Source organism: Hypanus sabinus, chromosome 31, assembly GCF_030144855.1.
Source record: "Hypanus sabinus isolate sHypSab1 chromosome 31, sHypSab1.hap1, whole genome shotgun sequence".
Taxonomy (NCBI): domain Eukaryota; kingdom Metazoa; phylum Chordata; class Chondrichthyes; order Myliobatiformes; family Dasyatidae; genus Hypanus; species Hypanus sabinus.
In genome coordinates, this window is record NC_082736.1 from 24,820,638 (window position 1) to 24,836,840 (window position 16,203).

A 16,203-nucleotide genomic window follows, 5' to 3' on the forward strand; every position below is an offset into this window, starting at 1 on the left:
CTTCCCTGAATGCCTACTCTAAGCTTTCAGATCAGATTCCATTTTTGCACCGCTCTATATGTCGGTGCTGGCCAAAGTTAATATTTTGCCAAAGGTCTCCAGTTCTCTGCCAAAAAGAAAAGCAATGTATGTTTTTTCCATCTTCCTGAAGAAGGGTCTTGGCTCGAAACGTAGACCGTTTATTCCTTTCCATAGGTTTTTCCTGATCTGCTGAGTTCCTCCAATTCTTGCTCTTCTCAATTCTCGTCTCCAGCGTGCCCTCTTCCTGCTGCCACCGTCAGGGAGGAGGTACGGGAGCCTGAAGACATACACTCAGCGATTCAGGAACAGCTCCTTCCCCTCTGCCATCAGGGAGGAGGTACAGGAGCCTGAAGACTCACACTCAGTGATTCAGGAACAGCTTCTTCCCCTCTGCCATCAGGGAGGAGGTATAGGAGCCTGAAGACACACACTCAACGATTCAGGAACAGCTCCTTCCCCTCTGCCATCAGGAAGGAGGTACAGGAGCCTGAAGGCACACACTCAGCAATTCAGCAACAGCTCCTTCCCCTCTGCCATCAGGGAGGGGGTACAGGAGCCTGAAGACACACACTCAACGATTCAGGAACAGCTTCTTCCCCTCTGCCATCAGGGGGGAGGTACAGGAGCCTGAAGACACACACTCAGCGATTCAGGAACAGCCTCTTCCCCTCTGCCATCCGATTCCCAAATGGACGTTGAACCCATGGACACTACCTCACTACTCTTTTATTGCTGTTTTTTTGCTTTACTTACTTAATTTAACTATTTAATATTTAATACTTACTGTGGTTCACAGTTTTTTCTCTGTTAGTCTGCTTTGCATGGCACTGCTGCCACAAAGTTAGCAGATTTCACGACATATGCTGGTGATTTTGTCTACGTTAATCTGGATTTCCAGCATCTACAAAATCTCTTGTTTTTACACTTTTTCCTGGCGCCTTTACAATGCGCCCGAGTGGGTTAAAGCCAGTGAAATATTGCCTGCTAAAATGCAGCCAAACTCGTCACGGTGTAGGAAACGCAGAGACCAATTTTCACACGGCAAGCTGCACACACATACTCAGCTGTCTCTCAGCCAGTAATCTCTTTCTTAGTGACATTGGCTGAGGGGCATCAACTCAGGATAATTGGGAAAGCTCCCGAAATTCTTACTAGGGCTTACAGAGATCCCAGTGCAGCCTGAGGTCAATGTTCAAAGTAAATTTATTACCAAAGCATGTACTATACATGTCACCATATACTACTGTGAGGTTATTTTCCTTGCGGGCTTGTTGTCCTGCAGTAGCGGTTAAGAAAGACCCCACTCTAGAAACTGTTGTGCACGAAAATCCCAGGGGATCATCAGTTTCTACTATACTCAAACCACCCCATCTGGCACCAACAGTCACTTAGATCTCATTTCTTTCCCCCATTCTAAAGTTTGGTCTGAACCTCTTGACCATGTCGGCATGCTTTTATGCATCGAGCTGCTGCCACGTGATTGGCCGATTAGATATTTTCATTAACGAGCAGGTGTACCTGATAAAGTGGCCACTGAGCACATGTACTGTTTTTCCAATTCCATAACTATTTTAAGGTATTTCACTCCACTGTTGTTCCAAAACAACAAAATTAATGACGTACAATTTGTGAGTGATATTATATCTGATTCTGTCCATCGAAACAAGCAGTGAAGTGCATCCTTCTCATCTCAATTCTAAAGGGAAGTCCTCCAACAGATGTGCTGGGCACGTGTCGCCACTTGCTTGTTGGTAGTAGAGAAGATGCTGAATTGCTCAGGATGTGTTTGCTGGGCCGAGTGGCCTTCTGCTCCCAGACAATGCCATGGTTCTAATTCTGTGAAAAGAATTGGGGATTTTCCACTCTAACCGAGTCCAGTCAATATGCAAACAACCCTCTCTGTTTAAAACAAAATACCCCAAGCTTCCACCTTCAGCAGTTGGCATGCGATAATTTTAGTAAGATCATAGGACATTGGTGCAGAATTAGGCCATTTTGGCCCATCGAGTCTGCTCCGCCATTTTATCATGGATAATTTATTAACCCTCTCAACCCTGTTCTTCTGCCTTCTCCCCATAACCCTTACTAATCAACAACCCATCAACCTCCATTTTAAATACACCCAGTGACTTGCCCACCTCAGCTGCCTGTGGCAATGAATTCCACAGATTCACCACCCTCTGGCTAAAGAAGTTCTTTCTCACCTCCGTTCGAAACGAACATCCTTCTATTCTGAGGCTGCCACCTCTGGTCCCGTACTCCCCCACTATAGGAAATATCCTCTCCCTGCTCTCTCTATCTGGTGCTTTCAACATTCGGTAGGTTTCATTCAGGTCTTGTAAAATTTGAAAGACTAGTTAGTTTTTAAAAGCGAACACATTTGTATTCTGATTCCCATTCCCATTCCGACATGTCAGTTCATGGCCTCCTCACCTGCTAAGAAGAGCAGCACCATATGCTCTATCATATGCTGCGTAGCCTACTTCTCCTTTTGGTAAACAAATTCCCCTCCCCTCCTCCATTCCCCACTCTGACCTTTTACCTCTTCTCACCTGCCTGTTGCCCCCTGGGTCCCCTGCTCCTTCCCCTTCTCCTATGGTCCACTATCAGATTCCTTCCTCTCCAGCCCTTGACCTTTCCCACCCATCTGACTTCACGCATCACCTTCCCTCTCCCCACACCTTTTTATTCTGGCATCTTCCCCCTCCTTTCCAGTCCTGAATAAGGGTCTCGGCCCAAAATGTTGACTGCTATTAACTTCCACAGATGCTGCCTGACCTGCTGAGTCCAGTGTTTTGTGTATGTTGCTTTGCTTTAAGAAGTCTTGTTAATCTACGTTTGTAATAAGACCATAATACATAGGATCATGGCTAACTTATTATCCCTTTCAACCTTATTCTAACGCTGTCTCCCCATAATCTTTGATGTCCTTGCCTGCACTTTGTAAGACCCTTAACAGTGAGCAGAGGGATCTTAGGGCCCGGGTTCATAGAACCCCTGAAAGTGGCTCCACAGACTGATAGGGTGGTTATGGCATACTTGCCTTTAATAGTCGAGGCATTGAGTTCTAAAGTCAGGAAATTATTTTGCAGCTTTGTAAAACCGGTTGGGCTGTATCTGGATGTGTAGGCCTCCGTTAGTCTTGATAGACCATGGATTTGCACCTTGGAAAGTTTCCAGGGCACAAGCCTGGGCAAGATTTTTTTATGGAAGACTGGCAGTTGCCCAAGCTGCAAATCTCCCCTCTCTACGCCACCGATGTTGTCCAAGGGAAGGGCATTAGGACTCATTCAGCTTGGCACTGGTGTCATCGCAGAGCAATTTGTGGTTAAGTGCCTTGCTCAAGATGCACAGCCTCAGCCAAGGCTCGAACTAGCGACCTTCAGATAAACGGACGAACGCCTTAACCACTTGGCCACGCGCCAACACAATCTGGAGTATTGCGTACAGTTCTGATCGCCTTATAGAAAGAATGTCGAGCTTTGGGGAGGGGGCAGAAGAGGTTCACCAGGACGCTGTCCGGTTTAGAGGGCGTGTGCTATCACAAGAGGCTGGATAAACTTGGGTAGTGTTCTCTGGAGTGTCGGAGCTGAGGGGAGATCTGATAGAGGTTTACAAGATGATGAGAGGCAGAGATAGAGTGGACAGGGAGTATCTGTTTCCCAGGGTTGAAATGTCTAATACCAGAGGGCAGCATTGAAGGTGAGGGGGGGATGTGAGGGGTAAGTATTTTACTTGGAGAGTGGTGGATGCCTACAATGTTCTGCCTAGAGTAGTGAGAGAGGCAGAAGCATTAAGAGATGCTGAGGTAGGTACATGAATGTGAGGAAAGACATAAACTGCATGGTGGGGTGGAGATACATCTCTATCAGAGGAGGTGTGAGGCACTCCTTCCCTCCGCGAGCCTGCAGGTCACCTTGGGCAAGGTGTAGCACCTGCTTAGCCCCACTGATCAGGGGCAGGTGAAGCCATAGGATCAGCCGGTGCAGATGACAGGCCCTGGTTCTGTGACCACTGACGCCAGCAGACAATCTCTGAAGAGTATTGATAATGGCTGGGACCACACTTCTTGTGAAGACACTGCCCAGAAGAAGCCAATGGCAAACCACTTCTGTAGAAAAATTTTACCAAGAGCAACCACAGCCATGGAAAGACCACAATCGTCTACATCATACGGCACGGCGCGTAATGCTAAAGGACACTGCGTAGGCAGAGGAGATTAGGTTAGTGGTTGGCCGCTAAATTACTAATTTAATTGGTCCAGTACAGCATTGTGGGCTGAAGGGCTGTACTGTTCTCTGTTCTGTCTATTGTAATCACAACCTCTTATCTCTTAACACCAACATATTCTCCCCAGGGAAAGTACAATCTAGAGGACTATAGACTGAGAATCCACCCATAGAGCACAAATCAAACTGGCTGTACCTTAGTCATAAAGGGCAAAGGACTGATCACACACTTTCACTTATCTGATGGTAAATTACAGGAAGGATTTCACAGCCCGGACCAAGGATAGAGCAGATTATGAAGTCCATTGTGCTAACACAAACGCCTGGAAAATGATTTGCACTGGTTTGCTTCTTGTTGTGCGCTCAGCTAGAATTATACAAAGCAAAACTGCTCATTCACATCCCTTCCCCTCAGCAATGCAGTAATTCCGCTCAGCAGCCGCTACGCTCGGTACACCCGCTCTTTAACGCAAATACCGAATCAGCCAATCATGTGGCAGCAACTCAGCGCCTCAAAGCCTGCAGACGTGGTCGAGAGTTTCCAGTGTTGACCAGACCAAATGTCAGAGTGTGACCTCAGTGACTCTGGCCCTGGAATAATTATTGGTGCCAGACGGGGTAGTTTGAGTTCAAAAGACAGGAAGTTCAGTTCACAAGCCAGGAACTGCCGATCCCCCGGGATTTCCGCGCACAACAGTCTCCAGAGTTTACAGAGAATGGTGCGAAGAACGAAAAAGCGACGCTCAGTGAGTGGCTGTTCTGTGGGTGAAAATGTCTTATTAAAATGAGAGAGGTCAGAAGAGAACGGCCAGAGTGGTTCAAGCTGACAAGAAGGCGGCAGTAACTCAAATCACCACACGTTACAACAGTGGTGTGGAGAAGAGCATCTCTGAACGCACGACATGTCGAGCCCTGAAGTGGGTGGGTTGCACAGCAGAAGATCACGAACTCTCACTCAGTGGCCACAGTACAGGTGGTACAGCCACACTCAACAGTTACTTGTACATTGTGTTTCATAGGGTTGCCCTTAAACTTACTGTGTGTGTGTGTGTGTGTGTGTGTGTGTGTGTGTGTGTGTGTGTGTGTGTGTGTGTGTGTGTGTGTGTGTGTGTTTATTATTGTGTTTGTGTTTTTAATGCTGCATCAGATCCGGAATAACAGTCATTTTGTTCTCCTTTACACTCCTCTCCTGAAGAAGGACAATAAATAATCTTGAATCTTGACCGTCAAAGTTGCCTGTCTGGACATTTTCCCCATGGCTCTCTGGGCTTTCCCCAAATGCTCCAGTTCCCTCCCACATCCCGAAGGTGTGCAGGTTTGTGGGTTAATTAGTCACTGTAAATTGTCCCTGGTACCCTTCGAGCAAACCCCAACAGACCCAACTAACTCACAGTGACCGGTAAACCTACCCAGGTCACGTTTGGACTGTGGGAGAAAGCCGGAGTACACGGGGAACACCGGGCAGACACACAGATTCCTGACAGATCTCCCAACCCCGCAACGTCCCGAGCTGTGACACCGTGGCACCCGCGGACCAAATGACCTGTGTCTTCAGGAAATAGCTGGATAATCTTAGGAACAAGGAGTTCTGAGTTCGGGTTTGATCTTGCCTCGTGAACAGAGGATTAAAGTCCAGTTCAAACAGGTGGTGACCCTGATTCCTTTAACTGCAGGCAGCTTTGTACTTTCATCCTCTGTTAGCTGATTTAAGTTTTTGATCTTTACTGATTTCTATCGGCCTCTAGTCCAACAGTCCACAGTTCAGATTAGTTCAGCTGCCTCCCTCCATATTGCTTCTCCCATGACGGGATGCCATTAGAAAGCAGAGAAAGCAGGATCTCCCAGTGGCCACACATTTTAACTCCATGTCCCATTCCCAATCTGATATGTCTATCCATGGCCTCCTCTACCGTCAAGATGAAGCCACACACAGGTTGGAGGAGAAACACCTTATATACCGGCTGGGTAGCCTCCAACCTGATGGCATGAACATTGATTTCTCTAACTTCCGTTAATGCCCCTCCTCCCCTTCTTACCCCATCCCTGATATATTTAGCTTTTCCCCCCTCCTTTTTTTTCTCTCTCTCTCTGCCCATCTCTGCCTGTTCTCCATCTCCCTCTGGTGCTCCCCTTCCCCATTCTTTCTCCCAAGGCCTCCCGTCCCTGATCCTTTCCCTTCTCCAGCTCTGTATCCCTTTTGCCAATCACCTTTCCAGCTCTCAGCTTCACCCCACTACTTCCAAATCTCTTACTATCTTTCTTTTCAGTTAGTCCTGACGAAGGGTCGCAGCCCAAGACGTCGACAGTGCTTCTCCCAATAGATGCTGCCTGGCCTGCTGCGTTCCACCAGCATTTTGTATATGGTACTTTGAAATATTTAGGTTATTTCATATCGGGGAATTTATACAGCATGCAACCTGAAATTTGTACTCTTCACAGACATCCACCAGACAAGAGACCCCATAGAATGAATAATAGAACATCGAAGCCCCAAACTGCCCCTCCCCACCCTTCGCAGAAGCAACGGCAATCCCCCCTCCCACCTTACTCGCCCCAGCAAAACTACCGAACCCCCTCCCCAGGCAACAGCAAAAGCCTCCAAAGAGAAATCGATCCAGCGTCTACTGAAACTAGAGTCCATTACCCAGCACCTCGGTGTCTCAGACAGGCTCTCTCTCGACATCGAGGGGAGAGAGAGGTCGCTCTGTGATTCAGAATCGAGATCCAAGTTTATTTACCGCGTCTACATCAAAATATACAGTTGAAGTATTATAATAATGGTTGTCTCTCGGGGTCCGAGGAAGGCTGCATTGCGCAGCGTGGCAGTGTTTTTTCTTTCGAGGCCGAGTTGCGAGCTCGGCTTCAACCCGGCACGGATGGAGAGCGCGCTCGGGGGCGGCCTGTCTCTGGATCGAAGTGGGGGACCTCCGTTCTCGAGCGCGGCTCTGACCTCGTCGCACAGTGTACCCAGTGCGTGAAAGAGATTAAAGTGGAAAGGCCTTGTACAGAAGTGATCCCGCTCTCTCGGCCTCAGAAATCTGGATCCAGTGGCACAGAGATCCATTACGTCTGGCAACTTCCTCGGCTGCGTTGGGTGGCCGCGCCTTCTCAAGCGCTCTGCCGCGCCCTACGCGCTCCGCGATGCGCTGCTGCAACGCCCTCTCAGCCGTCGAACCCCCGCGGTTTCCTCCGCCTGATCCACTGATCACCGACGCCGGGATGAGCCAATTCCTATCTCACCGAGGGTTTCAGACCCGTTGGCCACCCTCGCCTGGTTTAGCCGGCCTGTCAAGGCCATGGCCCGGGGTGTGCCCGCTGTAAACAGCTATGAGGAGCCGCGGGTGAGACCTGATCATTGGTGGGGACCAGTAGATGACGAGCCACTCCAAGGAGTGCGACAAGCCCCCCCCCATCTACCCCTCCCGTGCACCCCATGCACAGTTGAAATATACAGCGTCGACAACCAACGCAACCTAACGACGTGCTGGGGGGAGGGGGGCAGCCCGCAAGTGCAAGAGGCGCACATTCTGACGCCAACATAGCTTACCCACAATGCTCGGCTGAACAACACGGGCAAAGCAACAAGGAACAGAACAGCAAAAAACAAGCCCCGTTCCTCCTTCCCACCCAAGTACACTGTCATTCAAGCCTGGGTCTGGCCTCGGGTTCCAGTTCCCAGCGGACACAGATTCCGACCCAGAATCAGGTTTCATATCACCGGTGTGTGTCGTGAAATTTGTTAAATTTGCAGCAGTACAATGCAATGCATGATAATTAGAGGGAAAAAGTAGTGGATTACATTGTGTATATCAAATAGTTAAATTAAATAAGCAGTGCAAAGTGGAAATTTTTTAAAAGTAGTGAGGGAGTGCTCATGGGCTCAATCGGATGGCAGAGGGGAAGAAGCCGTTCCTTAATCGTTCAGTGTGTGTCTTCAGGCTCCTGTACCCCCTCCCTGATGGCAGAGGGGAAGAAGCTGTTCCTTAATCGTTCAGTGTGTGCCTTCAGGCTCCTGTACCTCCTCCCTGATGGCAGAGGGGAAGAAGCTGTTCCTGAATCGCTGAGTGTGTGTCTTCAGGCTCCTGTACCTCCTCCCTGATGGCAGAGGGGGAGAAGCTGTTGCTGAATCGTTGAGTGTGTGTCTTCAGGCTCCTGTACCTCCTCCCTGATGGCAGAGGGGGAGAAGCTGTCCCTGAATCGTTCAGTGTGTGCCCTCAGGCTCCTGTACCTCCTCCCCGACAGTAACAATGAGAAGAGGGCCTTCATCCAGAAACAGCATCAAAATCAGCTTTATGATCACTGACTTAGATTGTGAAACTTGTTGTTTTGCAACAGAAATACGGTGCAAACTATACTGTAAATTATAATGCATAATAGGAATCACAATTAGAAATATCGACAGTATCTGTTTTTATATATCTCAGTAGGTTGCATACGTGATCTGCAATTCCCTGCAGGTTTCGCCGCGCGCGGGATAAGTGACTGTGAGGCAGAGTTCTGCGGCGTCAGGAGGTACCGCCGTTATGGTGCGTCACTTAAACTGAGGCGCCAGGCCACTCCCAGCATCAATGGCAAGTGCTCCAAGCTGGGCCCACTATGCACCTGTCTGCCAGACCAGTGAAACTAACAATCAAGTCAGTCCGCTTCAACACCTGCCCCCCCAACCCCCACCTCCCCGTGGGGTCTTGCTGTGCACTGCCCCCCCCCCCCCACGTCAGCGGCAGGATTCGGGGATCCCTCAACCTCACGAGTGGCATAGGCAGCGAAGTCGGCTGACCACTGTTCCCCACCCCTGACAACCCCCGTGTTAAAACCAACTCAAGGCGTACAAAACACCAGCCGTCCAAGTGAAATGTCAGGTAGGTTTATTGACAGAGTATGTCTGCTGCCATGAGATTAATTTTCTTGTGGGCATTTACAGGAGAATAAAACAGCGACCCGGGTTCAGTTGCCTGTGAGGAGTTTGTAGGTTCTGTTCCCGTGACCTCGTGGGTTTCCTCCAGGTGCTCCGATTTGCTGCCACAGTCCAAAGACATACCGACCGGTTGGTGGGTTGATTGGTCATTGTAAATTGTCCCGTTATTAGGTTTGGGTTAAATTGGGGGCTGCTGGCCGGCGAGGCTCGAAGGCCGGGATGACCTACTCTGAGCTCCATCTCAATAAAATATAAGAAGAGGACATGTCCTGGGTGGTGGGTGTCCTTAATGATGGACGTCGCCTTTTTGAGGCACTGCTCCTTGAAGACATCTTAGGTACGACAAAGACTGGTGGTCACGGTGCAGCTGACTGACTTTACAACTTTCTGCAGCTTATCTCGACCCTGTGCAGTAACCACCCCCCCATACCAGACGGTGATGCAGCCAGTCAGAATGCTCTCCACGGTACATCTGTGGAAATTTTTAAGGGTTGCAGGTGACCAATCAAATCTCCTCAGCTTAGTAACAAAATTGGCCATCAATAAACTCAAATAAAGGACGTGCAGGTGCGTCAAGACCAGCCGCTAACGGCGCCCCTTCGCTGATCCGAAGAGTTCGTGACATAAAATTTTGGGAGGAACTCAGCAGGTCAGGCAGCATCTGTGGAGAGGAATAAAGAGTGACGTTTTCGGGCTGAGACCCTTCATCGGAACGGGAAAGCAAAGGGGGGATAAAAACAGAATAAGAAGGTGGGGGGGTGTGGTACAAGCTGGCAGGTGATAGGTGAGAGGGAAGGTCAGCCGGTGGAGGGCGGAGGGTACGAAGTGACAAGCTGGGAGGTGATAGGTGGAAAAGGTAAAGGGCTGAAGAAGAGGGAATCTGATTGGTAAGGAGAGTGGACCGTGGGAGTGAGGGAGGGAGGAGGGGCACCTGAGAGAGCTGGTGAGGGGAAGGAGACAGAATATGGAACGGAAGAAGAGAAGGGGAGGTGTGAGAAATTACCAGACACGGGAGAATTCAATGTTCATGCCATCAGTAGCTCGTTTCGATGAGCACATGCATCACTTGGCCAGTGGTGGGAGTCATGGGGACGGGAGCCCTGTTTCCATGCCCTGCCGGTCTGTGCTCACGTCTGCTTGATAACACCACCCCGCCCCCCCAGCGTATAATGAGGTGCCCCGCCACCTTCCCGAGCTCTGCCCGTGGCTCCCGTCAGGAGCGGGCGGAGCCTCTCCCCCGCACCTACGTGCGGCACCGCACATTCCGGCCCTCAGTGAGGGGGGGGGGACCCGTGACGCTCGCGCCGTGCTCCGACTCTGCCCCGGGGCGAGGCTGCCTGCCCATTGTGTGCACCCTCCCCCAACCCGGCCACCAGAGCTCTTGTACTGAGTCAGGGCTTGACAGAACTATTCACACTCCCCATTCATCCCGCTGAATGGGGAATGCGATACCCCACAAAAGGTGACTTGTTTTCATCCCCCACTCTCAGATCGCGCTCAAAAGGATCTTTCTTAACCACTTTAAGACGTTGGCGAGCAGCCCTGAGCCTGACAGAATCAGGGAGGGGAGAGGGAGCAGACCCAAGGAGGGAAGTGACCACCTCCCCTCCCCACCCCCCTACACTCACTCGGCAGTCTCAGACAGTATTAATCCTCCTGACAGACAGAGCAAAAGATGAGACACTAAGTGACGTGTTCCACCACTGTGGGCAGCTTGTGACCCTTGCTGGCTGCAGTCTTTTCAAAGCTCAAAGTAAATTTATTATCAGAGTACATACACGTCACTATATACTACCCTGAGATTCAGTTCTTTGCGGGCTTTTACAGGAAAATAAAGAAATTCGATAGAATTTATGAAGACTGTACGTAACAAAGACCAACAAACAATGTACTAAAGAAGACACATCAGAATCAGGTTTAATATCACCAGCATACGTGGTGAAATTTGTTTAATTAGCGGCAGCAGTACAATGCAATACATGATAAATAGAGCAAAAACTGTGAATTACAATCAGTAATATTGTATTATTACAACAATACCTGAGAAGATCATCGGGGTCTCTCTTCCTGCCATCACGGACATTTACACCGCATGCTGCATCCACGAAGCAAACAGCATTATGAAGGACCCCACGCACCCCTCATACAAACTCTTCTCCCTCCTGCCGTCTGGGAAAAGGCTCCGAAGCATTTGGGCTCTCACAACCAGACTGTGTAACAGTTTCTTCCCCCAAGCTATCAGACTCCTCAATACCCAAAGCCTGGACTGACACCTTACTGCCCTATTGTCCTGTCTATTATTTATTGTAATGCCTGCACTGTTTTGTGCACTTTATGCAGTCCTGGGTAGGTCTGTAGTCCAGTGTAGTTTTCTCTATGTTTTTTTTACGTAGTTCAGTGTCATGTAACACCATGGTCCTGAAAAAACGTCTCATTTTTACTGTACCAGAGGTTATGGTCGAAATGACAATAAAAAATGACTTGTAGGTATATAGTTAAATTAAATAAGTAGAGCAAAAATAGAAATAAAAAAGTAGTGAGGTAGTGTTCATGGGTTCAATGTCCATTCAGAAATCAGAAGAGAGAGGGGTAGAAGCTGTTCCTGAATCGCTGAGTGTGTGCCTTCAGGCTTCGCTACCTCCTTCCTGATGGTAGCGATGAGAAGAGGGCACGTCCTGGGTGATGGGGGTCCTTAATGATGGACGCTGCCTTTCTGAGGCACCGCTCCTTGAAGATGTCCTGGATACGACGGAGGCCGGTGTCCATGATGGAGCTGACTGAGCTTACAACTCTCTGCAGCTTATTTTAATCACGTGCAGTAGCCCCCACATCCCCCCCCCCCCATACCAGACGGTGATGCAGCCAGTCAGAACGCTTTCCACGGTACATCTGTAGAAATGTTTGAGAGTTTCTGGTGACAAACCAAATCTCGTCAAACTCCTGGTGGAATATAGCCACCACCTTGACTTCTTTGTAGCTGCGTCGATATGTTGGGTCCAGGTTAGATCCTCAGTGATGGTGACACACAGGAACGTGGAATCGTTCGCTCTCTCTCCACCTCTGATCATGCAAATAGTAAAAATGTGTAAGTAAGCAGTCCTGAAACGTGAGCTGTGACGAAAGTGAGCCCACAGGTTGTGGAGTCAGTTCAGGGTTGAGGTGAGTGAAGTTGTCCAGGAGCCTGACGGTTGCAGGGTAATTACTGTTCCTGATCCTAGTGGTGTGGGACCTAAGGTAGTAACAAGAAGGGTCCATGTCTCGGATGGTAAAGATCCTTAACGGTGCTTGATGGTGGATCTCACTGTGGACATTATTGGCTGCTGTGTTTTCCTGCCCCCCCCCAAGGACTAACTGCACTTGATAGGTACCACAGTTGCAAAATAGTTGAAATGGATGTGAAGTGCACTAGAAAAACAAATCCAGGTCATTTTCTTTTGCTAATCTAGAGCCTCATACAGCCCAGAGGTCTCCCTACTAGCTATCAGAGACATTCATCGGGAGCGCTGCATACGCGGGGCCCTTAGTATTATCCAGGATCCCACCCGTCCGTCCGGCATCCTCTCTGACTTTCTACCATCGGGCAGGAGACTCCGATGCAAAAAGACTGGACTGGTCAGGATGGGAAACAGTTTCTTCCCTCAGGACGTCAGGCTTCTGAACTCCCTATCGCATCGCATTCGAAGTGTCACCGGTTAATCTGTTCTGTACCTGACTATGTTTAATCTGTACACTTCAGTTTGTTGTTTACACGTAATCCATCCTTACCTTTTATCCTTACCTTCATAAGTTATCGTGTGTTATGTGTACTACTGTGCCTTACACGCTGGTTTGGAGAAATGTTGTCTCGCTCCTATATATGTTAGGTGGTTATATACATTTATATAGTTAAATTACAATAAACTTGACTTGAAACTTGAGTCTCTTTATATCTCTTGATACTGTCCCTGAGATCAGCTTTCATGAATTGTAAACCTGCGACCTTATCCCTATTGGATACAAAGATGTCCCTTCAGAACAGAGATGAGGAGGAATTTCTTTGGCCAGAGGGTGGTGAATCTGTGGAATTTGTTGCTACAGACGGCTGCGGAGGCCAAATCATTGGGTAGATTTAAAGCGGTAGTTGATAGGTTCTTGATTAGTCAGGGTGTCAAAGGTTACAGGGAGAAGACAAGAGAATGGGCTTGAGGGGGATAATAAATCAGTCTTGATCAAATTGCAGAACAGACTCGATGGGCTGAATGGCCTAATTTTGCTCCTATGTCTTATACCCATCCTGCTTGGAAACAGGGCCTTCAGCCCATGGAGTTGCACCTGCAATCAAGGACCCATCTACACCAATCCTATACGAACCCCCCCCACCATTTTACTCTGAGTTTATGGCAGCTCTCAAAGCAGCCCACTAAATCCCACCACCCCACACTCATCTCCCTGTAAACGAACCCCTCTCACATGCCTGTGACGCTGGTAAAAATCAGAGCACCCGGGCAGTTGGGGGTTAAACCCCCTTGTTGCACAGCTGCACGCAGCCAGCGCCGGAGGCCAGGACCAAACCCGTGGGGTGGCACCCATGCCCAATGCACGAGGTGTCGACTCCGCTGCAGAGAGAGTTTGTCTTCTTTAGCCCCTTGGATGTTGTCTGTGTGTACTCCACTGTATTTCTCCATTCTACTGAGAATGCCCACAAAAAAATGGACCTCAGGGCAGTCCACGGTGACATGAGGCGCTTTGAGAGTGAGCTGACCTCGAACGTTGAGCTGGTGCTGTTACCCGCGGGCCCCTGCCACCCAGGCCTCCCCACACTCACGCTCTCCTCTCTCTTTCAGGATGAACGGCTTCAAGAAGCAGCAAGAGATCCTTCGGCGAAAGCACGCGGACTTCATGGAGAAGTACCGGGTGAAGAAGCAAGGGGATGGTGATAAATAAAGCACACTCCAGGGCAAACCGCAGTGTCTGTGTCCGTCTCCAGCGGCATCCACCCCTTATACCAACACTGGCTTCCGTTCAACTGCAGGCAGCACAGTGCACCCACTTCAGCAGATAAATTCTCTGATTCTCCGAATCAGAATCGGGTTTAGTATCATGGCTGAAATTTGTTGTGAGGTGCGCCCCCGATTTAACCCCTGCCTAATCACGGGGACAATTCTACGATGACCAATAGCCTACTAACTGGTACGCCATTGGTCTGTGGGAGGAAACCCACACGGTCACGGGGAGCGGCGGGAATTGACCCCTACGCTACCGTGCCGCTGCCCCCCCCCCCCAATATTTTGCCAATGAAGAGCAGAGATGCCGGGGATTGAACCAGTGGCCTCAAGCATTCAAAGCATGTGTTCTGCCACTGAGCCAGTTTCCCTATAATTCAATTCAAGAGGTAGGGCAGTATAAGAGTTAAAAAAATAGTGAGGTCGTGTTCACAGGTGGGTTCATCGTCCAATCAGAAATCTGACGGCAGAGGAGAAGAAAATATGCCTGAAACATTGAGTGCGTGTCGTCAGGCTCCTGTACCTCCTCCCCGATGGTAGCAGTGAGAAGAGGGCATCTCCTGGGTGATGGGTGTCCTCAATGATGGACGCTTTTTGAGGCAAGACCTCAGAAGTGGGAGCCCTCAGCAAGTTCAGGATTTAACTTCTCAGCTTCAGTCTCCCTCGGTATTCGGAGTCCAGCACCCTGCTGATACTCTTTCCATCAGCAACACACACAAAACGCTGGAGGAACTCAGCAGGCCTGGCAGGCTCAACGGCCTCGACGTTGCTGGCCGGGACTCTTCATCAGGTCTGGAAAGGAAGGGGGAAGAGGTTCAAGCTGGCAGGTGATAGGTGGAACCGGGAGAAGGGGAGGGGCTAAAGTAAAGCACTGGGATGTTGATTGGTGGAAGAGATAAAGGACTGGAGGAGGGGGGATCTGATAGGAGAGGACAGAAAACCATGGAAGAAGTAGAAGGGGGAGAAGTACCAGAAGGTGGTGTTAGGCAGGTATGGAGATAAGGTGAGAGAGGGAAGCAGGAATGGGGAACGGTGAAGGAGAGAGGGGGGTGATTACCAGAAGTGAGAGAAATCGATGTTCATGCCATCAGGATGGAGGCTAAGGTGTTGCTCCTCCGACCTCATGGTGGCGGTAGAGGAGGCCGTGCTCTGCCGAGTGGGAATGGGAAGTAGAGTTGCAATGGATGGCCTTTGGGTGATCCCCTTTTTTGTGGCAGACAGAGACAAGGTGCTCGGTGAAGCGGTCTCCCACTGATACGCTCGTGGAACAGGGCCAGGATGTCGGCCCCAGCAGAGCCCTTGACCTGTACGCCACCTGGATCTTCGAATGGCCATCCTGACCAGGCCCAGGAGCACTCCTCCAAGCATCTCGCCCCCTCCCATACTGGACGCCCTTACATCGGGGCTGAAGGGTAACGAAAACCTGAGCAGCCCCTTCTGACTGCAGCCTCTTACAATCCATATAAACGTAGGTACACCGACTCCTCCCGGTCTCAGAATGGACAAGTGGACAGGATGTCAGTAAACTGATTTAAAATCCCAACGCCCTCGGCAACATCTTCCACCCCAGGTCCCCAACGTACAGGGGAAGGACCCCTCCATAGAGAGATTTCCACTGGGGACCTCTGCCGTTGCCGGGCGATAAAACGGACGGCCATGGCGAGTCCGGTTGGCAGGCGAAGGCAAGGAAGTGAAAGGTGCGCGGGAACAGCCTGGCATATCGTGGAAGGGCACCCCTGGAAGATGGCTTGAGCCAGTCTGGCCTCTCTCCTCCGACCTCCCTCATTAACAAGACACTTTCACTCACAGAGCTGTCACTCACTGGAAGATTTTTGTTTCTCACACCATTCTCCGTGAATGCTGTGTGTGAAAATTCCAGGATATCACCAGTTTCTGAGATACTCAAACCACCCCATCTGGCACCAAAAATCATTCCATGGTTAAAGTCACTTAGATTACATTTCTTCTCCCATTCAAATGTTTGGTCTGAACAACTAAACCTCTTGACCACGTCTGCATGTTTTTAGACATTGAATTGCTGCCACATGATTGGCTG

General features: G+C 49.7%; 1 protein-coding gene across 5 annotated transcripts in view; it reads left to right on the top strand.

Moving 5' to 3' along the window:
• The window catches only part of dnajc4 (DnaJ (Hsp40) homolog, subfamily C, member 4), a 259,420-nt gene extending 245,290 nt beyond the window's left edge, over positions 1 to 14,130 (top strand). For 4 of the 5 annotated variants that reach the window (XM_059955204.1, XM_059955203.1, XM_059955202.1 and 1 more), the window contains one exon: positions 13,989 to 14,130. In XM_059955204.1, the coding sequence (XP_059811187.1) occupies positions 13,989 to 14,088 (100 nt within the window). In that variant the 3' untranslated portion in view covers positions 14,089 to 14,130. The remainder of the gene's footprint in view (positions 1 to 13,988) is intronic. The other variant, XM_059955205.1, reaches the window with a different exon arrangement.
• Positions 14,131 to 16,203: the final 2,073 nt, after the last annotated feature.